The sequence below is a fragment of the Panthera pardus genome, unplaced genomic scaffold (assembly GCF_024362965.1).
Source record: "Panthera pardus isolate Hobbes unplaced genomic scaffold, ASM2436296v1 HiC_scaffold_13, whole genome shotgun sequence".
NCBI classification, from domain to species: domain Eukaryota; kingdom Metazoa; phylum Chordata; class Mammalia; order Carnivora; family Felidae; genus Panthera; species Panthera pardus.
The window spans coordinates 143,333,847-143,357,601 of record NW_026526688.1 but is presented as its reverse complement, the minus strand read 5'-3'; the positions used below and the strand labels follow the sequence as shown (position 1 = coordinate 143,357,601).

The 23,755-nt window shown below is 37.8% G+C and overlaps 1 protein-coding gene across 2 annotated transcripts in view; it reads right to left on the bottom strand.

Annotated features, from left to right (window-relative positions):
• NUP54 (nucleoporin 54) overlaps window positions 1-22,998 on the bottom strand; it is a 30,337-nt gene extending 7,339 nt beyond the window's left edge. Inside the window, exons 1-9 of one of the 2 annotated variants that reach the window (XM_019467107.2) lie at window positions 22,826-22,998; window positions 22,008-22,169; window positions 19,138-19,221; window positions 18,900-19,046; window positions 10,184-10,410; window positions 8,233-8,420; window positions 7,288-7,484; window positions 5,598-5,652; window positions 5,066-5,159 (exon numbers count right to left, since the gene is read on the bottom strand). In XM_019467107.2, coding sequence (XP_019322652.1) covers window positions 5,066-5,159; window positions 5,598-5,652; window positions 7,288-7,484; window positions 8,233-8,420; window positions 10,184-10,410; window positions 18,900-19,046; window positions 19,138-19,221; window positions 22,008-22,169; window positions 22,826-22,892 — 1,221 coding nt within the window. In that variant the 5' untranslated portion in view covers window positions 22,893-22,998. The remainder of the gene's footprint in view (window positions 1-5,065; window positions 5,160-5,597; window positions 5,653-7,287; window positions 7,485-8,232; window positions 8,421-10,183; window positions 10,411-18,899; window positions 19,047-19,137; window positions 19,222-22,007; window positions 22,170-22,825) is intronic. The other variant, XM_019467115.2, reaches the window with a different exon arrangement.
• Window positions 22,999-23,755: the final 757 nt, after the last annotated feature.

The following is a 23,755-nucleotide window of genomic DNA, read 5'->3' as shown; positions in this document are numbered from 1 at the left end:
ACCTCTACATCTGTCTTTATAGTTCTTCCCGTCTATGCACCCATAAAATTAAAAAGTACCATTCAAAGGCTTCTTAAGAGCTCTAGGAAATTTAGTGATGAGGCAAAGTGTATAGAAAAATAAGTGTATACTTGAAAAATATTGAGGTATAGGACCAACAACCAGGCCCTGAATGGAAAAAGTATCTATGAAGTCACATCCAGGAGTGGCCTTAACAGACAATCTGAAAAGTACAGTATAGTCCAGTATTAAGTGCTGAATATTTTAGAGTGATCAAAGTGGAGGGGAAAGGAAGAATATTTATTATACAACCTAATACATTTTTATGCCTTGGCATCATGGATTTGCTCTTTGGCCTGAAATCGTTACTGTTCTGCCTTAACAGAAGTCTTAACCTTACAGAGTTAAAAACTCATTTCATTAAAGCTACCCAACCTGAATCCCATAACCGTTCCTATCATAATCATTCTGTGGCACTGCCTTGAGATGTTGTAAGAAAAGAGGGTAAGAAGAAGATTGTGCAAGACATTTAGTCCACTGCCTTTTAAGGGAACTTTCCAGTGACAGGTCATGCTGAAGGAACAAAATTAGGTGGCCATGTTTTACATTACATAACCTAGGCACTTTCTCCACCCCAGTTTTAAAAAGTTGACAGGCTTCCAGACGCACGAATAATATAGTGGTCTTCTCAACCAACAATAACTAAGAAAAGTAGAAATGGTTGCCATTTAGTATTTATTCACAAACACGAAAACAATCTAAGGAGTTAACCCAAGAAAGAAGGCACAGGGTTTTTAAAATTATTAGTTCTTCATTTAAAGTTTATTTATTTTGAGAGAGACCGAATTCCAAGCAGGTTCCATGCTGTCAGTGCAGAACCTGGTGTGGGGCTTGAAAGCATGAACTGTGAGATCATGGCCTGAGCCAAGATTAAGAGTTGAAGCTTAATTGAGTAAGCCACCCAGGTGCCCCAGAAGGCACAAGGTTTTTAAAGAAAATATTTAAGGGGCACCTGGGTGGCTCAGTCACTTAAGCATCTGACTCTATTTTGGCTCAGGTCATTATCTCAGAGTTGTGAGACTGAGCCCTGCATCTGTGCTGGGCATGGCGCCAGCTTAAGATGCTCTCTCTGCCTCTCTGTTCCTTCCCCCCACCTCAAGAAAAAAGTTTTTTAAACTGTTTCAAAAGACTACCTCAATGAGTAAAGACCTCAGTGAGTAAAAGAACATAGTGTGTTCATAATGGAATAATTTATTAAGATTCAGTTCTCTACAAATATGTTTAATGCAGTTTCAACTAAAATTCTAGCATTTTGACAAACAGATTCTGAGACTGTTACAGAACAGTAAAGATCCATAAAGATGAAACAACTCTGAAAAGAACAAAGATCAGAGATTCACTCTACCACACATTGAGATACACTACAAAGCCACAACGTAAAAAAAAAGAAAAAGGTAAAACTGACTTAAGAACAGAATAGACAGCATATACATATATGGGAATTTGGTTGGATAAATTTGCTTTGATAAATCACTGGGTAAAATAACACTGGGTATTATTTATGGATGACATTGGCAAACTTGACCCACTAGAGAAAAATAAAGTTGGGTTCATACCACTTATTGTACAAAGTCAAACTCCATGAAGACAGAAGACCCCAATGTGGAAGGTTAAACTCTAAATAAAATGTCAGAAAAATAATGTAGGAGACTCTCAGACCTTGGATTGAAGAATGACTTCTTGAGCAAAATCCCAAGAAGAAAAACAAGGCAAGAAACTAGTGGGTATTGTTATGTTAAAATTAAGGATTTCTGTTCAACTGAGGACACAAAAAAGCAGAGTTGGCAGAGAGGTGAGAAAGTAGGAGACATCTGTACCATTTAAATCAGACTAGGGATTAAAATCTAGAGTAAACAGTGAACTCCTGAAATTCAGTAAAGAAAAGATAAATCCAACATAAAAACTAGGAAAAGATAGGAATAACTTTTTCTAAATGCTTATTTTTATGAGAGGGAGAGTGCATAAGCCAGGGAGGGGCAGAGGGAGACAGAGAATGTGAAGCAGGCTCCAGGCTCCAGGCTGTCAGCACAGAGCCCGATGTAGGGCTCGAACTCATGAAGTATGAGATCATAACCTGATCTGAAGTCAGATGCTTAACCTACCGAACCACCCAGGCGTCCCCCAACAATGTTTTTTAAAGTAGGCTCCACACCCGGTGTGGAGCCCAACGTGGGGCTTGAATTCACGACCCTCATAATCAAGATCTGAGCTGAGATCAAGAGTCGGAAGCCTAACTGACTGAGCCCCCTAGGTACCCCAAGATAGGAAAAATTTTGATTCTGGACAAGATGGACTTTAGTATATGCCACTCTTATCTCACCTACTGAATATAGCTATAAAACTTAGACTGCACGGGCAACTATTTGAAAAATAAATAGTGGCAGGAGGATTGGGGAAGGAGACATGAACTGAAGTACCACTGAACTGGTGGGTGAGGTTACCATTTCCCCCAATTCTGGCACACCCCACAGGTTTCAACAAAGCCCAAAACTGACAAGTGAGCATAATGCTGACAACTCCAAGAAAAGCCTTTTAGTTCCGATGGAGGAGACACACTGTAATATCTAGAGGTTTGCTCAGCTCCAGTACTACAGCAGTACCCCTCATCCACACAACCCCCATGCCTAACACCATGGATGGTACCAGATCCTATATATAGGATGTTTCTTCCTATACATGCACATATTTGATAAAGCTTAATTTATAAATTAGGCACAGTAAGAGATTAACAATAAAATGGAACAATTATAACAATCTACTGGAATAAGTTACATGAATGTGGTCTCTCAAAATATTGTTCTGCACTACTGTTCTTATGATGTGAGATGATAAAATGCCTACTTGATGAGATGAAGCGAAGTGAATGACACAGGCATTGTGACACAGCATTAGGCTACTACTGACCCGATGATTCATCAGGACGATCATCTGCTTCCAGATGGCGGTTAAGGGGGGAACCACTGTATTGATTTGGGCCAGATAACTGTCGCAGAGGCACTGTTCTGTACACAGTAGGATGTTTATCAGCACCCTCGCCTCATCTCAGTAGATGCCTATAGCACTCACCCAGTTCTAACAACCAAAGAAGTCTCCAGACATTGCCAAATGTGCCCTGGGGGATAAAGCACCAACACCATTACCACCACCTTCCATCCACTGAGAAAGGCCCAAGAGCAATCACTTAAAGAATTGAAAGGAGCAAAGGACAAAACCCACAATTCTAGCTGGAGACTTCAACCCTCACAATAGAACTACTAAACAGAAAAATCAATATAGTAGAACTGAAGAATTAACCAACTGGATCTCACTGACACTAACAGAAAACTTCACCCAGAACAGCAGAATGCACATTCTATTCAAAGGCATGTGGGTTAAACACCTTAAAAAAATTCAAATCATACAAAGTTCTCTGACAATAATAGAACTAACTAGACTAGAAATCAATGAGAGTAAAAGGAAAATTTCCAAAGATGTGGAAATGAAACATACTTCTAAAATAATCTATTAGTCAAAAAGATCCAACAGTCAAACAGAACTCCCACAAGTGTGGAGTTCTGTTCCACAATTCTAAGTTCTAATTCCACAAATTAGAAAATATCTTTAATGCATCGGAGATTAAACTATAACATTATCAAAATTTGCACGATTGAGGTAAAGCAGTGCTTAGAAGGAAATTAACAGCATTAAAGTGCTATATTAGAAAGGAAAGGTCTCGTTAGAAAAAGAGAAAAACCCAAAGCAAGCAGAATGAAGGAAATGGTTAAAAGCAGAGATTAATGAAATTACTAACAGTACTACAGAAAAAAAAAAAAAATCAACGAAACCAAAAACTTGGTTCTTTACTAAGATCAATAAAATTGACAAACCTCTACCAAGACTGACAAAACTAAAGGCAAGTAATAGCTTCTGTGGTCTTACTTTGAAGAACTTTGGTCAAACCCTATTTGTAGTACTACTGTAACTCATTTTAAAAGTGATGGGAATAAATTCAGTGTGTCCAGCCTAAGATGATGAAGGCGCTGGAAATCATGTCACATGAAAAACGACTTGGGGGCACCTAGGTGGGTCAGTCAGTTAAGCGTCCAACTCTTGGTTTCAATTCAAGTCATGATCTCACGGTTCGGGAGTTCAAGCCCCACATTGGGACTGTCAGTGCACAGCCTGCTTGGGATTCTCTCTCTCTTCCTCTCCCTGCCCCTCCCACTCACTTTGTCTCTCTCTCTCCTTCTCTCTCAGAATAAACTTAAAAAACAAAACAAAAAACATGCTTGAATTTACATGCCAGAGAAGGGAATACTAAAAAAGAAGAATTGTTCAAAAAGAACAATGTTCAAATATCTACAGTGCTATCACAGGAAGCACAGCTATCGCTTACAAAGCAATGCCAGGGAAAAAGGGTATAAATTATACCAAGGCAGATACTAGATCAATGTAAGAAAGAGAATTTTTATCAGAGCTAGCTGACAGTGAAATGGGTTGCTTCATAAAGCAGGAAGCTTTTCACTATTCAGTCTGAATGAATATGTTATCAGGATTTCCACATACGAGAATGTGGAGGTAACCCTCAAGAACCTTTAAGTATTTGATTACTAGGTCTACTTACTAAAACATTAAGTAGATTTAAGCATTCAGTAATTTAAATTTGCTTCATCAATCTACAATTATACTACACCAACATAAAGAATCATAACTGTAGCCTTCATTTTGGTAAGGCCTCATAAATATAATTGCTTAATTAAGAAAGTATGCATTCTCTGGCTCGAAATGGAAATTACAAACTAATAGCAATGCTAACAATTCTAAATTCATTGTTAAAATGTATCAAATAAGATTTACATATTTTGGAGGCTCTATGTTAAGTACTTGCACAAAACTGTAATTGTTAACTTACAGCGTACACTATCTTGTTTCCCTGTAAAACAAAACGGTAATGTGCATGGTCAAAATAAGTGTCTATAATCTCTTTTACTACTCCTAGAAGCAGAGAATGAAGCTAAATGCTTACATCTAATCTGGTCTGATGTTGCTTAGTCATCTGATCTTGAACCTTCAGTCTTCGAAGAAGTTCTTTGAAACCCACCATGGGTACCGGAATTAACCTGAAGAAATCCAACTGGTTAATTTTCATACCTTAAGCCTTTTACTGTTATTACAAAGTATAAGAAATTAGGGTTTTCATAATAACATCCACATAATTTAACAATACATTTCTAGGGTTCAAAGGCAGATCAAGGACTATGAAATCAATCATGTTAAATCACAATGATTTTATTCAACCTCCTTATTTTATTTTACAAATGAGGAAATAAAGTTCGGTCAGAAGTTGTATTTTTAAAAGCAAGTATAATTAGGGGACTGGTACTCAGATTTCAATGTTTACACTACACTACACTGCCTTACCAGTGAACATTCTTTAAAAAGCAATGAAACTGAAATTCAACTCAAAGGTAGGAATTGTAATTAATAGTTGGCATTTGTTGGCTTCCCTAGTAGCAAATATTAGTTTTTATATGAAAACAAGATGAAGATATACTTACTTTTCAGAATCAGGATTATCTACCTTGGCTTGTTCCCAAATAATAGGATCAACACCTACCAAAAAGACAAATTTTTTTTTTCTGGAAAAACAAAACAAAACAAAAAACAAAACAAAAACCAAAAACACAAAACCAAAATCAAAAAAATAAAAGCTATTCTCCATTTTCATATTTGTATGGGAAAGGCCTTCTTAAAAGTAAGACAAAAAACTCAAAAGCTGTGATAAAAAATGACTCTCAAATATAACCATTACAAAAATGAAAATTTTTGTAGGATAAAGCTTAAAAAAATATTATAGATTGAAAGAAAATACCTACAACCTATAGGAAAATAGATTACCCTCCAGGATATAGAAAGAGTTCCTATAAATCAGAAAGGAAGACAAAAACATCTAACAGAAAATGGGCAGGGGTGTCCAGGTGGCTCAGTCAGTTGAGCGTACAACTCTTGATTTTAGCTCAGGTCATGATCGTATGGTTGGTGGGATTGAGCCCCACAGTGGGCTCCAGGCTATGAGTGGGAGCCTGTTTGGGATTCTCTTTCTCCCCCTCTCTCTGCCCATTCTCCACTTGCACACATGCTCACTCTCTCAAAATAAACATAAAAAAAAAATGGGTGAAGGACATGAATAGGTAATTCATAAAAGATACAAACATGTGGCTAATAAACATACAAAAAGATGTTTTACTTAGTAAAACTTAGTTACTTAGTAACTTGTTACTTAGTAATCAATTTTACTTAGCTTTAATTTTACTGTATAAGGGAAATACAAATCAAAGTAAGTATTAAGTTTTTCCAATCAGAGTGGCAAAATTAAAAAGACTGACAACCTCCACTGTAGGCAAAAATAAATCAAAATGAGAAAATACTAGAAAAATTAAAAATGAGAAGAAACACCTTTGTGTTATAATGTGTACAACTTTCTTTGAAGAGCAATTTGTATCTAACAATACATAAAATATACTCAATCTTGACTCAAAAATTTCATTACCAGGGATCTATTCTAAAAAAATACAGATCCACATGTTCTAAGACATATTTACAAGGATGTTAATATCATAAGAAAAGGTGGAAATGACTTAGAAGTGAAGTACGGTACATCCGTGGTATTCCATGTAGATTTTAAAAAGAATATTTTCATGTACTAACATGGAAAGTGCTAAGAAATACTGTAACTGAAAGGCAAGTTGCAGTAAATGTACAGTGCAGAATCCCTTTTTTTTTTTTTAGCACTTCCATGTACATACACATGTACAACAAATTATTAATAGTAGCGGTTTCTGTGGAAAGGAGATAAAAAGGATCTGTCATATAGGTCATATACTCAATTTAGTTATGCTATCTACAATCTTTTATGGTGAGAACACATATTTTACTTGAATACTCAGAACAACAAATAAGCTAGAAAAAAATAAAAATATTAAAAGTGAATTACCTTTGGGTAGCTTATGCACTATTTTTCTTTAGTTCAACATTTCCCAAAATTTCTAACAAACACATTAACCATGATAAAAAAAAAGCTAAGCAACAATGAATTAGTACAATGAAAACATTCAAAACTATGTCCCAAAATAGCAGACATGATAAACACTGATTTTATTAATAACCAACTACTATCGCCCAAAATAGGGGAAGCATATATGTTTCTAAATCTATCATTTCCTCAACTCTTGTGATTCTAAAACATACCAGCAGGAGGATTCTGTAAAAGTTGTTTGATCTGTGCTGGAGAAAGTTCTGTTCTAGTCATAGAAAGGGTTACACCAAGTTGCTGCAACTGTGTTTTTATATTAGTTTGTTCAAAATGGGCATATAGTGTTGTAGCTGGAACTCTTCTTGAAGTACCATTTGGAGAACGCTCAACAACATAAATGACAACTTCCGTCCTGGGGGAAAAATAATTAAGTTATAAAACAGCACACAACTCATAGCTCCAAATATCACTACAGCATGTGATTTTAGAAAGGTGCTACTTGAATGCAAAGATCGTTGTTTTAGAAGAGAATTAAAATAGCATTTTCTTAAATCTTGGAAAATAAAGAACCCTTACTTCACAAGTTCACCTCTAAATCAACCTAAATGATAAAGTTAAAATGAGACAGACATATATTTGTAAAAGGTTTGCTTAGCTGCAAAGTCCTATATCTTCCAGAATTGAGAAGTACTTTGGAGATTCTGTTGAAGCTTATCTGATCTCAGTTATTATATCTCACTGATAATAATTCTTCTAACCCAAAATATCCTCAAGTAAATGTTTTCGCCACTAAGTATGAAAATTATATAGAAGACAAGGGAAGGGAAGTCAGTCATATTTAGCCATGAATGGACATGAATAGTAATCACACTTTCCAGTAACATCTTTGTGGGCTTTGATTTGCATACAGCCATGATTAATGTTTCTTCCTGTTTCTGAATGGAAAATCTAAGGAATTATTAGCATCCTGTGGGTTAAGAACTCCAAGATTAAGAAAAAAGTTTTTAAACAAATGTTGCTGTCAATACTGAATGGTCACTAGCTGAGAAATAACATTCTGCTCTAAGATTTAATCTGTGTTTTATCAACAAAAACACTGTTGATCACTCTTTCTGGACGCAGGCACATAGAAATAAATAGTACATCTAATGTATACTTACTGATCATCTGGCAGTGTTTTAATACCCTCTACATTTACAGTAAGGGTCTGGTTTCCTCCCAAAACTTTATGCAATGATTCTACCAACTGCTGTTGCTGGCTTCGAATATCTGTTTCTTTTTTGTTGAAAACTAAAACCACTAGCCCATCTTCGTCTTTATTATTGGGCATACAACTATAACCTACTGCCTGTAGAATGACAAAATAAACAATATCAAAAATATGTAGATTTTAAATCAGATGTTTAATATCTTAAATATCTGCCTAAACAAGGAAAACAGCTTAATGTCTGCTAAAGAAGGAAATAATGATTCTTCCCACCACTCTGTGCCCTATAGCATCACACAATTATGAAAAGAAACTATTTTAACCAAAAATAATACAAACTTAAAGTGAAATTTAAATTTCCTCTCCAACAGAGTAACCAAATAGCTTTCTCCTCTGAAAAACTTTGATATTTGTTATCGTTGGGTGTTTCTGAACTCTGATGAAACAATTCTGCATGTAACTGTAAAAGTAACTGCAAAAGTCATGGACCAAGATCTAATTTATTTTACTATATACTTACAGGATCTTAAACTAAGTTTTAGATATATAAAAAAATGACTTACTGAACATAAATACTTCTAAAGTAGAATAACACTGTCAAATTTAAAAATATTATAAGGACTATCTACCTCATTTTATAGTTTCATGTAATACAAAACTTTATGAAGCATGTTAGTTTTTAATATAATAATAAATATGACGAACCATGGCTTTCTAAGCACTCTTTTAGATAGAAGTCTTCTCTTTGGTCACCACTTATGCAACTCTAAAAAAATAATTTAAAAATGGGGCTCAGTGGTTAAGCATCTGACTTCGGCTCAGGTCATGTTCTCGAGGTTCACAGGTTCGTGCCCCACATTAGGGTCTGTGCTGGCAGCTTGGAGCCTGCTTCGGATTCTGTGTCTCCCTCTCTATCTGCCCCTCCCTTGCTCATGCTCTGTCTCTCTCTCAAAAATAAAAATAAACACTAAAAAAATTTTTTTTTAATTTAAATTCATTCTACACTAGTTTGCATTTTACCGTATGTATGTTATATATCAGATTTAAAAAAATGTCCACTGTATAGCTCTCACTAAACAAAAGTATTAAAATTTCAACTATAAACACTCAAAAACTTTTTGTTAAAGTGATGAGATAAAGAGATGTTCTTTAATAAGGTAAGCTAGTCACTTTTTGTTGTTTAACCATGTTCAAAGGGTCTGATCCTCAGCCTTGCAGCTCCAAACAAGGGCTTATGTACATATTGATTAGTGACTGACATAGGCAGCAAAAAAGTGGGTTTGTTTGGTTTTTTGCCAAAGTGGCTGAACTATAAACTGGATTGCAATACATTAATTTGTTATGAAAAATACACCATCAAGTTGACCTAAATACTCTCACTAGCTGATGAAACAGAATCTCTGAGAAGTTAAATTCAAATGAAAAGGTTGTTTGGTAGGCAAGGAATCAGAAAGAAAATAGACTACACTGTTTCAATGGCTTTAGCATCCAGCTGTAATAGTGCCAAGAGAATTATACATGCCAAACAGAACATCTACTTCTGTCTGCTGGTTAGGGTGTACTTTCCTGGACACTGTTGGATGAATACCACTAAATTCTAATTTTGGGTCTCCCCTTTATAGATGCCAAGCAGACCACTCCCCTTCTGTTAACACTTTTTCCTCAGTTTTAAGTTATATTCTAATCACACCTTCCTTCAGTCATATTCTGGTCACCTTCAATCACATATATGTAAGAAATCACTTCATTTTAATAACTTCTATATTTTTAAAGCAAAAGCATAACTGTACTGTGTTCAAGGAGTGCTAAAAACCAAGCAATTGTTTTCTTGGTATTATTTTAATCCAAACACTATATTCTCTTACACACACTCTTCAAGTAAGGATCAAAAGAAGTACTAATACCTTAAATCGGCAAAAGGGATTTTCTTGTGTGAATTCCACTGGTGGAATGTTGTTGTTGAAATATCCTTTTCCTGTTCCCCAAAAGGCCTGCAGCTGATTCCATTTTGCCAAAATAGCATCCCTCTCATCTCCCAACAGTGTTGGAGCAGAAAGAGCACTTGCAGTATTTATCAGTTGGTTGGACTGGGTAGGAGCTTGTGTAGGCTGACTGAAGAGACCACCTAATGCTAAAAGTGTACCCCATAATTAGTATTTCAAGAAAAAAAATCAATTCAGAACCTAGATATGGTAGGCAGAATAATACCCCCCCACAACCTCCCCCACTCCCACAACGTCCACATCCTAATCCTCAGAACCTATGTTACCTTACACAGCAAAAGAAACTTTGCAGATGTGATTAAATTTAGAGACTGAGTTGAGACTATCCCAGATTATCAGAGTGGGCTCAACACAATCATGAAGGTTCTAAAGAGGGAAGTGTGAGGTCAGAGTCAAAGTGAGGTCTGAAGATGGAGGAAGGGACTATAAGCCAAGAAATGGAGAGAAAGACTAGAAGCTGGACAAGGCAAGGGGATGGATACTCTCCTGGAGCCTGAAGAAGTAACACAGGGTTTATGTATATAAGTTGCCTTACCACCACCTTGATTTTAGGCCAATGAAACCCATTTCTCAATCTCTGATCTCTAGAACTGTAGCTAATAAATCTGTGTTGTTTTAAGCCACTAAGTCTGTGATACTTTGTTACGGCAACATTAGGAAACTAATATACTAGGACAATCCTTACAATGTTAACTTGCTTTTCTAATGATTATCTTCTTCATACAAGTAATTCCATTACCAGTATACAAGGTGGATCCATATTAGACCCACACCAAAAAAAAAAAAAAAAAAAGAAAAAAGAATGCATACGGATATGAAATGGAAAAGTAAAGTTTGTGAAGTTGTGGAATTGTTTTTTAAACCTTTATTGCTATTAAATGTGTATAATAAACACAAATTGGAGGAAATAAGCAGCAAGAATCATTATATCAGTGTTTTATCAGTATCAACTTAATCACTTTTCCTTCTCTCATAACAAAGAAATATATAACAAAAAGAACAAATGAACTAATCATCAAGATTCTAAACTAAAAGCTTTAACAGGTCATGGGGCGCCTGGGTGGCTCAGTTGGTTGGTTAACTGTCCGAGTCTTGATCTCAGCTCAGGTCAAGATCTCATGGGTTTGTGACTTTGAGCTCCATATCAGGCTATGCACTGTCAGTGCGGGGCCTGCTTGGGATTCTCTCTCTCCCGTCTCCTCTGTCACTCCCCTGCTCATGTGCTCTCTCTCAGAATAAATTAAAAAACTTAAAAAAAAAATTTTTTTTTTTTAAAGCTTTAGCAGGTTATATAGCTTTGGGTAAGTCACTTAACCTCTCTGGGCTACAATTTCTCCAACAAAATGGGTGAAGTTGTTAGATCAGATCAATATTTCCAAAGTGGGAGACAAATATCCCCAGAACATGAAATTATAGCTATCAGGCAACAGCTGAGTCACTAAATGGACTAATTCACCTAACAAAAAAATATCTTTTAATTATCTCATAATACATTTTATTTATTTTTTTTAATCAATCAAGAAGAATTTGAGTGTCCGTAATATGCTCACCACTAGGCACTAGATGTGGCAAAGATTGTTGCTTGCCCTATATTTACTTTTCCTTGTTTTTATTAATTTTTTTTTCAATATATGAAATTTATTGTCAAATTGGTTTCCATACAACACCCAGTCCTCATCCCAAAAGGTGCCCTCCTCAATACCCATCACCCACCCTCCCCTCCTCCCACCCCCCATCAACCCTCAGTTTGTTCTCAGTTTTTAAGAGTCTCTTATGCTTTGGCTCTCTCCCACTCTAACCTCTTTTTTTTTTTTTCCTTCCCCTCCCCCATGGGTTTCTGTTAAGTTTCTCAGGATCCACATAAGAGTGAAAACATATGGTATCTGTCTTTCTCTGTTCTCATAATACGTTTTAAAAAGTCTAGGTTGGATGCCAGTATGCCTTTAATGCCTCACATCTGCTTATCTCACTTTCTATCAAAGAACAAGTCTAGGAGCACCTAGTCTGGGTAGCTCAGTTGGGTGAGCATCCAACTCTTAGTTTAGGCTCAGGTCATAATCTCACAATTTGTGAGTTTGAGCCCTACATCAGGCTCTGTGCTGACAGCAGCGAGCCCAACATGGGACTCGAACTCACGAACTGTGAGATCATGACCTGAGTCGAAGTCAGGCACTTAACCAACTTATCCACCCAGATGCCCCTAAAGAAAATTCTTAATAACACAAATGGTAAGTAGGTAAGAGAAAAATCATGAAAATATTACCAAAATGATCTGAGTTTTAGGGCCACTATATTAGATGATAGTTAAGTTTCTTTCAGGTCTAAAGATTTTAAGTACCATATGGTCACTGGGGCTTCTACAGGGCTAGAGAGGGGCTACTATTACCCCCCTAGATGAATAGTATAAATTCCCAAATGGGCACATATAAACACTGTAAAGAACTGGACTAGAAGCCACAAGACTTGAATCCTGGTATTATAAGCTCAATATTTATTGTATTTATTGTAGCCTTGGCTAAGAAATTCCTAGGTTTTATCTCAACTTTTTTTTTTTTTAACGTTTATTTATTATTTTTGAGACAGAGAGAGACAGAGTATGAATGGGGGAGGGTCAGAGAGAGGGAGACACAGAATCTGAAACAGGCTCCAGGCTCTGAGCTGTCAGCACAGAGCCCGACGTGGGGCTCGAACTCACGGACCACGAGATCATGACCTGAGCCGAAGTCGGCCACTTAACCAACTGAGCCACCCAGGCGCCCCAATCTCCTCAACTTTTAAATGAGATAAACTATGATCTGTACTGATTCATTTAGCTGCCTTTTTACATTTCACACTAGATTACAACCACACTAGTCTACTCAGAGTTCACTCACTGGAAGGCACTTAGGAACTCAAATTATAAAATTCAATACATTCTTTTCAACCCCTTAGCATTATTAGACCTCTCATACCTCTCTACCTTCTCAGGGTCCTCATGCTGTAGATTGTTCCTTTAGCTCCCAAAGAAAATCTTCAACTTTCACTGAACACACATCCTCCTAGGAAATGCTCTTCTTCCTTAGATTTCCTCACAATAATACATAGTCTCTTCTGGTTTTATCTTTGATAACATACATTCATTCACTCATTCAACAAGTATTTACTGAGTATCCCCTAAATGTTAGACACAGAGCTAAATACTAAGGACAGCATGGTGAACAAACTCAGCACATCAAACAAATATTTACAATTGTGGTAAGTTCCTTAGAGAAATACAGAGGCTATGAGAGTACTGAATGAGGGAGCTAATCAAGTCGGGTCGGGTGGGGGAGGAGGGAGACAAGAGAAGACTGCTCCATTAGAATTTCACTAAGGCCTAAAGGAAGCAGTCAGCCAAGCCATGAGGTAGGGGCAAAGATGAACAGCATGTGCAAACCTCTGGCAAAAAGGAGGGGGAAGATGAACCAGTGGAAGCAATAAGGAGTACTAAACAATAAGGTAAGAAATAACAGACCAGGGTATTGTTCAAGGGCTCATATTGACCAAAACTGTGATAATTTGAGCATCAAAAAGAATAATGAATGCAACCAACTCAAGCACAGTCAATTTATGAAAACTCATGCATTCAAAATTACAGTTTTTAAAAGTAAAGATCAAAAACTTAAAATTCAATTCCTTGGACACCACTGGAAATAATCAGGCCAACAACAACTTCTTATAAAAACTGTCAATTGAAAAGAATTTTTAGGGGCGCCTAGGTGGCTCAGTCAGCTGGACATCTGACTCTTGATTTCAGCTCAGGTCATGGGATAGAGCCCTGTGTTGGACTCTGCACTGAGCGTGTAGCCTGCTTAAGATTCTCCCCCACTCTCCCTCTGCCCTTCCCCTCCGCTCGCACTCTCTCTCTAAAATAAAAAAAATTAAAGAAAAAATTTTTAGCCTACTCTTCCTATACAAATTCTATTTCAGGGTGACCAAACAGTCGCCTGGGGGGAGAAAACCTTTGTTTCACGGAAGAATTCTAGTGTAGAAGGGAGGGCAGAAATGGGAGATCACCATTTTGCAACTCCTAATAAAATAACTGACTGAGGCAATGATCATCAATGAATGAAACCATTAGGTTAAAGACTGATGAGGAACTTTACAAGACAGATTGGCTGTCACCACCTGAACCCAAAGATCAATCTTAGCATCACCAAAAGAGGGAAAAAAACTTTCAATGTGATATAGTATGAAGCACGTAGCACAACTGGCAAAGTATCTGTGCCAAAAAGTCAAACTTGAATATAAAGTACCTAAAGCTAACTTCATTAACCAGAAAAGTGGGGGATAAAGTTAAATGATACTACAAGGATACAAATCTAGAATGGGGGACATTTCATAGGACAAGTGGCCCAGTTTCTCCAACAATTCATGAAGGGGGGAAAAAGGAGCAAGGGAACACTCTATACTAAAAAGAAACTTGAGACACAACAAGAAAATAAATGTGGAGACCTTGTTTGGATCACTATTTGAGTAAACCAGCTGAAGAAAACTTCAATGAAACATAAATGGAAATGTGATTAAGAACTAGGTATTAGAGGATACCAAGGAATTATTAATAGCAAGTTGGAGAGATGCCCATATTTTTAAAGAGAGAAGCATAGTAAAGTGACAGTGAAGGGACATATTGGGATTTGCTTTAAAATACTTCAGCAATCTGGGGAGCGTCAGTGGCTCAGTTGGTTAATGTTGGACTCTGGATTTTGGTTCAGGTCATGATCTCATAGTTGATGAGATGAGCTCCATGTTAGGCTCTGTGCTGTCAATGCAGAGCCTGCCTCAGATTCTCTTAGCCTTTCCCCCGCTTGCGTGTGTGCTCTCTCTCTCTCAAAATAAATAAACATAAAAACAAAATAGAAACTTCGTAGAATTACCAGGCAGTGCTGAGGCCCCAACTTAGGTCAGCGATTAGGAATTTAGTGGTACTGGGGCGCCTGGGTGGCTCAGTCGGTTAAGTGTCCAACTTAAGCAGAGATCATGATCTCATGGTTCCTGAGTTCTAGTCCCACATCAGGCTCTATGCTGACAGCTCAGAGCCTAGAGCCTGCTTTGGAATTCTGTGTCTCCTCTCTCTGCCCCTCTCCCGCTTGCGCTCTCTTTCTCTCAAAAATAAACAAACATTAAAAAAAAAATTAACGGGGGAGCCTGGGCGGCTCAGTCGATTGAGCGTCCGACTTCAGCTCAGGTCACAAACTTGCGTTCATGGGTTCAAGACCCGCATCGGGCTCTGTGCTGACAGCTTATAGCCTGGAGGCTGCTTTGGATTCTGTGTCTCCCTCTTTCTCTGTCCCTTCCTTGCTCATGGTCTGTTTCTCAAAAAATAAAATAACATGTTAAAAAAAAAAAAGAATTTAGAGATACTATTTAATCCTTTGTATTATGTGATTTTCTCAAGCAGTATCTAGACAGACAGTTGGGCTTACACCAGCTTGGATTTTTTTCCCCCTCAGGCACATAATACAATGACGAAGAAGTTTAGCATACTGCCAATCAGTGACTGAAATGGCAGGCTATGGAATCTAAGCTAATTAGAGAGTATAGACAAGAAGCTGATGGAAGAATAGAAAATGGTCTAAACGAAAATGTCACTGTCTAAAGCTCCTAATGAGGTCTAGGAATAGCTACACTGGAAGTAGTTAAAAAGGCAGGCTAAAAGAATAGGTTGTGGGATGTTCACATTAGTGATTCTGAACATTTTCAGATGTTGCCAAGGTCCAGGGTAAAAAGTATGGTTTAAGTGAAATGGAAGAAGTCTCTGGAATAAAAGTTAGATGGCATGGCTGTCTCAGTATATAGCCATGTGATGTTTAAATAACCCAGACAGAAGTTGAAAAGAAAAGCAAAACTGACAGCCAGTTGCCAAAGTTTTCATTGAATAAGAGGTACTGTCCAGGAAGTCAGCAGGTAACTGAAATTAAACACATCTCAGATGGAACAGACAGCAAGCACCTCATACAAGCAGGGGTTTGAAAAGTAAGGCAACAGCTCCATAATCTTTGCAGATTAAGCTCAAAACTCCTTACAGCAGCAGGTCCCAAATTCATCATGCTATGCCATACACTGATGCTTCTGTCAGTTACCCCTCTACATGGAATATCCTTTCCTGACTTTATCCAACTAATTCTTTCAAGACTCAGCTCTTCCTCTGTATTCCATAGTACCTTGTATGGGTCTGTTTTAGTGCTTTCAAACATATGTGTATTTTTGATAACTTGGAGTTTATTATTCTAATTAAATGTTCGTTATTCTACCTCCCTAGACTATAAGCAGGGACTGTGGCTTTCAACCTTATATACCCAATGCATGACATACAAACATACAGTCAGTAAGTGGCTGCTACATAACTGAATAAGCCCCTTTCATTATACAAATGAATAGCACCAAATTCAACTTCCCATTTTTCCTAACCAAAGTAAGTTTAACTACAGTAATGGATAGTTAGAGAGATATTATTTTAAAGAAAATTTCAAAAGAAAAAAACTTCACTTTCCCTTTCTTCTCCTAAAGTACTTGGATTTCCAACAAACTTTCTATTTTTGCAGGAAGATAACAGAAAAGAGGAATAATTAGAATACCAGAAAGAATTCTGAGACTATTATTATCTTTGTCCTTTTGGCTAGACAATTCCTTAAATTTATGTTTAATAACTACTAATCTTGAATAACTTTAGTAGGATGAATTTTAGCCAATCAATCAAGTTACCTAAGAAAAGTGAAGCAAAAGTGATTTAAGAGGTAGAAGACTGGAAAAGTGAAAAGAGCATTACGTAGGAAGTCAAAAAATTCACATTCGTGTTTCTATACTACTTCCTGGGAGGTATATGGAAAAGTCACAATCCCTCTTCACCTATAAAATGGAAATACCATGAGTACCATTTCATAGGATTCTCGTGAGAATTAAATAAATTAGCCCATACAAGAGAACCCTGGAACACACTGCCATACCAGATAGTAAGGAAGCTATCAAAAACCAATTCCAGGGACGTGTGGGTGGCTCAGTCAGTTAAGCATCCGACTCTTGATTTTGGGTCGGGTCATGATCTCATGGTTCATGGGTTCAAGCCCCGCATTGGGCTCTGTGCTAACAGTGGAGAGCCTGCTTGGGATTCTCACTCTCTCTCCCTCTCTCTGCCCCTCCTCACCATTCTCTCTCAAAATAAATAAATAAATTTTAAAAAATAAATAAATAAAAGACTAATTCTACGTTGTGTCAAAGGACTTGAGAGCCAGTCTGAAGAGGCTTGCATCTTTGGCCACAGATGCAACATTTAAGCATCAATAAGGATAATAACTGCAACAGATTAAAAATACCAAATATAGGTAGCTGAAATATTTAAGTTCCTAACATTATAAAAAAATTAATTGGTTTCCTTTAGAGAATGATAGGGAACCAATTCTTTATTTTGAAAACTAATAATAAATATGGGAAAGGATGAATCAAATAGTGGATAAAGTTTCTTGTTATTAAAGTATTCCAACAAATACATGGAAAAGGAATCATAGGGTTGGAATAAATACCATTTTGCAACCCCTAATGAATTAACGGATCTACGTAACAATCACCAATGGCTGCTGCTTATACAATGAAAAAGAGAGACATTATATACCTCTTGATAAAGTATACAACACTACTGGAGTGCCTGGGTGGCTCAGAAGTTTAAGCATCCAACTGTTGGTTTTTCTCAGGTCATGATCTCATGGTTGTGGGATTGAGCCCTACATCAAGCTCTGCACTGACAGTGTGGAGCCTGCTTGGGATTCTCTATCTTTCTCTGGGCATCACCTGCTCACTCTCTCTCTCGAAACAAATAAACATTAAAAAAAAGGAATACAACACTATCCATAAAGTAGTCTTGAAACCAAACAAAAAACAACTATCAACATAAATAAGTGCCTATATCCAACCCAATTTACAAAAAACACAGAAAACAACGAAATATGTTAAACTATACCACAGGAATGCAATCCACTAGAGTCCTGACTTGAAAAACTCTACAGGAAAAATGGTCCGATTTAACAAACAGGAAAAAGAAAAAAAAGGGGGTAGGGCTAACAGGGGAACTTACACAGATTTAAGACACATAAAACTAAACAATACTGTTTACACACTTACGTGACAAAACTGTAAAGAAAAGTAAAGAATAGATCACCATGAAAGACAGGACTATAGTTCCTCTGATTGGGAAATGACTGGGAGGGCAATGTAGAGGGCTTCTCAAGTGGTTGGCCAGGGGCCACCTCCTGACTTAGGTACTGGTTCCAAGGGTGTTGACTTTATTATATATACAATTCATTAAGCTGTACTTTTATGCAGATTTACTTTTGTATTACTTTTAGCAACAAAAATTTACATAGACTGTTACTAAACACAGAAGTTCTATAATCCTCATCCTGCTAATCAGTCTTCTCCCCAGTTGCTATTATCATATATTGACATGAGAAGTAGCTTTTGGAATCTTGTGGAACATACTGATAAATTTTCAAAAAACAAAAAAGGTATCATTAAAGTGTTTTGAACAGTGCACTCAATGTCAGCTATATCGTACAGTTTTATATATAAAGTCATATAAAGTAAGATAAAGGCCCTTTATACTTACTAGTTTGCTGTTGCTGCTGCTGTGTATTAAATCCTCCAAATCCCAGTCCAGTTCCCAAACCAGTACCTAAACCAGTACTACTTCCAGTTGTTGTGCCAAAACCAGTACCAAATCCAAACCCTTTGTTCTGAGTACCACCGAAGAGTCCTTTGAAGGAAAAATTAAAATTGCATAAGTTAACCAAAAAACCAAGCTCTAGCTCATTCATTTCTACAAATGGCGTACGATGTCCTCTTACCAGTAGTGCCTGTGTTAGCTGGAGCAGAAAAGCTGAATGCAGAACCAGCTGTTGTAGATGTTGTCCCAAATCCTCCAAACCCAACTAATTAAAAAAGGATAAATAAAACAGACACAATCTTTTATATACATACATTTCTTTTTCAAATTATTTTATGTCGTTGCCACATATAGAGACAAAATCTATTGATCTAATTTTTCCTTCCTCTACTTTCAACTTCAATTTTTAAAAAACTATACTACTAATCAAGAAGTCAAATGTTGCAAGAAGTGACTAAGTATTTAAAACAGAAATAGCACAATGCAATACATACTCTTCAACATACCCTTAAGTCACAGCTGAGAAAACATGTTAAGCCTACTAGCATGCTTAACAAACTCTAAAATGACTATGTATATACTTTTAGAGCAGGAGTTGCAAATTCAAATGCCTGTAAGATTTAGGCTGATAACATTAATAAGTGAAATAGACCAGGTGTTAACTGACTGGTAGAACTGTTCAATGTGAACAGTTTTTAAAAATGGAAGCAGTTTCTAAATTCAAGCAGATTACTGCCACAGGAAAAAGGTAGTAATGTTGTTTATTCCCATCCCCCCCCCCCCCAAAACCCGAAGATCTAGATTTTCTCTGTGAAATTTACAGAATTTTAGACCCTAATTAACTAATTAATTTTTTGGAACGAATTCAAATATTTTTAAAGTAGCGTGCTAAACAAATCGTATTAGCAGACTGTGGTGCCAGTTTGAAACTTTGGCTTTGGTGAATTAACTTAGGTTCTATTTTAGCTTCCTTTCTACTTAGTCTTCATGAAAATTTACCAACTTTCCCAAGGAAACATACTGACCTCCCTACAACAAGAATGTGTTTCTTGAAGGAAGAGTGAAGGGGGAAAAACTAGGGAAAGAGAGAACTAGCACAGCCCTCTGGACCAAGTTGGCAACTAACAGATCTACAAATTTCATTTTTAGATTTAAGTTTAGAGATGAAACTAATCTTAACCATATGTAACTTGACATATGGATGGAATGGAATACTGACGAGCTAAAATTGTTTTATGTTTTTTCCCTTATTGTCAGTCTGATTACCAAGGTGATACCAAAAAGACTTTTAAGAAAAATATTTGAACCATCAGTGATCTCGGAGTTATGCCACAGGTTTTCTGGAATTCTAATTTTTAATCTCATATATTTCTAGTATAAGAGACAGGGATGCATGTTATATAAAAGATATAAGGAAAAAACCCAACCCTTTTGATATCATAATTTTAATTTGGAAAATTACTCACAAATAGACTGCATGTTGCAGCCATAACCAGGTAGGTTCTACTGTAGTATTGCAAACTATAAACATTTTGATAAAAATCACCTAAAGTACAGAACACTGTTCTCAATCTTTTTCATTATTCTTCACTTCCATAGAAAAACTATGATATATTCTGGATTGGCTACACAATAAAAATATTAGTATCTTATCATGTTCCATAATACCAAAAATGTTTATTTGTAATAGTGGATCTGCAAAGATACAAAATAAACAAGGGTTTCTATCCCTTTGCTGAAGATTCAGTTAATGAACATATATATAAAGTAGTTAAAATACAGTTATATTATCACAACTCAACACTTAACAGTGGTAACTCCAAATGAACATGAAATCAAGCAAATACCAACAAGTTTATTTACTGTTGTTGAATTACAAGCTGGGTGGCTTTGTTCAGAAACACAAATTTCAAAATAATATTGCTGTTTTACCCAGTGCCAATTTTAAGCAAACAGGGAAAAGTAAACATACCAAATGGCAGTGATACATGATTATTTAATAATGGATTATTTTATCTTTGGAATTCAAGGTTTCAAGTATTCTTCAAAAAGGTTTCAAACCAGATGCCAAGATGATTTTCGCACTGTGCTAACAAATACTGCACGAACACCAGACTTCCCAAGTAAATTTTAGAGAATAAATAATAATGTTTACCAAATGCATATAATTGGCACGGGCATAAGTGGCGTAATGTAAGAGAATATGGACAAGAAATTCATATACGAGCAGCAGAGGAACAAGACTATTCTATAGGGTGACTGTATGTAAAGGACACATAGACCTATTTTAAATTTATATACACATATACACACATTATAGTTTGTGTTTTGCAAATTTCCAAGGAGCTTCAATCCACATAGACACTAAAATCTTCCTAATTATCTCTTTGAATGCAAATATGTCTAGCCTACCTACTTGAACTCAATGCTACTTGACAATAAATTGCTCTAATCATTTCTCAAAAAATCCAGTAAAAAACTGGGGGCTCTTTCCATAACTACAAATCTTATAGAAATGTGTCCTAATCTGGGGTTGACCAAAGAAATACATTATTGTTGTTACACACCATAAAAAACAAGGCAAGTTACTGCTGTTCGTATAAGACTTGTTTGGGAAACACAAGGACAATCAAATGAAATTCCAATGAAAGATGCAGGAAAAATGGAAAAAAGAAAAAATGACTGCAGGAGTCCAAGAATCCCAGAAAAACGAGCCTGACTGCTGAGCTTTTATTTTGGAAGAGATACGTAATAATTTGGAAAACATAATCTACTCAAAATAATAATCCATTCGAAATTCTCATCACTTGGAAGGTATATTGTTTAATTAAATGCAAGCTTAAAAAAGGAACATTATAACTTGCAAGACTTCCTAAAACCGGATCTTTTAAGGCAGTCAAAACTGGATACAAATGTTTTTGATTCCACACTAGAAAGTGAATTTCCTTTCCTCATTAGGCAAGCCAGTGTTCTTTCCCAAACTAGGAACCACAAAATATTCTTGGACTCCGGCTCCCAACATTCGTTACACATACGACCCGCAGTATCTACCTGCACTTGCCAGACTGTTACCAAAATTGAACGGAGTCGCCGAGGTAGTAGAAACACCGAAATTGCCAATATTAAAGTTCACTGCAGGATTAGCAGTTAATCCGAAACCCCCAAAATTAAACCCACTGGCGGTGGAGTTGGCAGTCTCAAGCCCACCAAATCCTGATAGGCGTGTAGGCAAAGAAACAAAATTTTAAAATGGGAAAGAAGAAAAAGAAAAGAAAGCAAGAGGATTAGAAGAGTCAGCAGGTTTCACAGAAGTGAGCAAAGACAAACCTTGACTTAGCTCCAAACGAGTTAAGAAAGCGGAGGAGGTGGGGACAGGAGGAAGGAGCAGGAGCGTGAAGTCCCGCAGCAAGAACCAAAGGGGCCAGGACCGAAGGAGCCGCAGGGCACCGCCCCGGGGTCCCTAGCCCTAACCTCACCAAGCCCAGCAGCGGGAGCTAAGCAGGGATTCCCGCGGGTCCGGGAGGCTGAGGTGGGGAGGGCAGGGCGGGTCTCCGGCAATGGGAAAGAGGAGCCGTCCTCCAGTCTCTCCGAGTCCGACTCGCCGGCGGCGGGAAGCGAACCCTAGGAGGACAGGGCACTGCAGGGATCCACGCACAGCGTGGGAGCCACAGGCTGGGCCTCAAGTTCCGTAGCGGCCTCCTCAGGAGCCGCCTGGGCCCGCTCTGCCGCAGCCCGCCCTTTTCCCGGGCACCTAAAGTCTCCAAGTGGCCAAGAGACCCCAGGTTCGCCGGACTGGAGAGTCTCGGACCGAGGGGGCTGACCAGAGGCCTCCCTTTCTCCCCGGGAGAAGGTCTGGGAGGATCACTTACCCGCGGGGGCCGCGGTGGCTGCAGCGGTGCCAGAGGTGCCCGAGGGAGCCCCAAAGTTGAAGGCCATGTCGCGGGAGCAGGGGACCAAAGCACTGCTCCCGCGACACTAGGTGCTCTCGGCTTTCCGGTCCGGCGGGAAACTGCCCTAGGATAACGGAGTCCCGCCTCTTTTCTGGCCTAGCCAAAGAGACTGGAGCGCAGGCAAGGCGCAGGAGGCGGGGATTGGAGGGGGAACGCCCCCCGGCCCGCCAACTTCCGGGGGCTTAGCGGCCTCACGTGGCATGGAGCGTCACAACTGGGAGGAAATGCTGGCAAATTAGCGGCTGCTTGGCGCCTGAAAGCCCTTAAAGGCTTGGAAAAGGTGTGCGTTAACAAGCAGTTGGGTTCGTGAGTTCGGGCTCCGCATTGGGCTGTCTGCTGGGTGCGCAGAGACCGCTTCGGGGCCTCTGTACTCCACTCTCTGCCCCTCCCGTTTTCACAGGCGCGCCGGGCACTGTGGCTCAAAAAAAAAAAAAAAAAAGAAAAGAAAAAAAGATGTGCGTGGGGATGAATGCGACTGTGTAATGAGTACTGGATAGGTAGGCCAAATCCTCATCTCCGTAGTGTAGGGTCAATGGATAATGCTAAAACTCATGAAAATTACTGAAGCAGCTTGTTACCTAGTCATGGGGGTAAATTAAAAACAAAACAAAAAACCTAACAGAGGTGCCTGTGAGAATGATGTCTACTTAGGTTTTTTTTAATAACAAACCTGAGAGAATTATTTGATTCTGAAATCCATGTGCTTGTATACCTGTTAAAAGAAAAACAATAACAAGCCGTTGTGTCTATCAAAATTAGAAATCCTTGGACGTAGCAATGCTACTTCTAAGAATTTATCTTATAAATGATTAGGCAAAGTTATGAAATACAAGGTATAACAAGTGATTG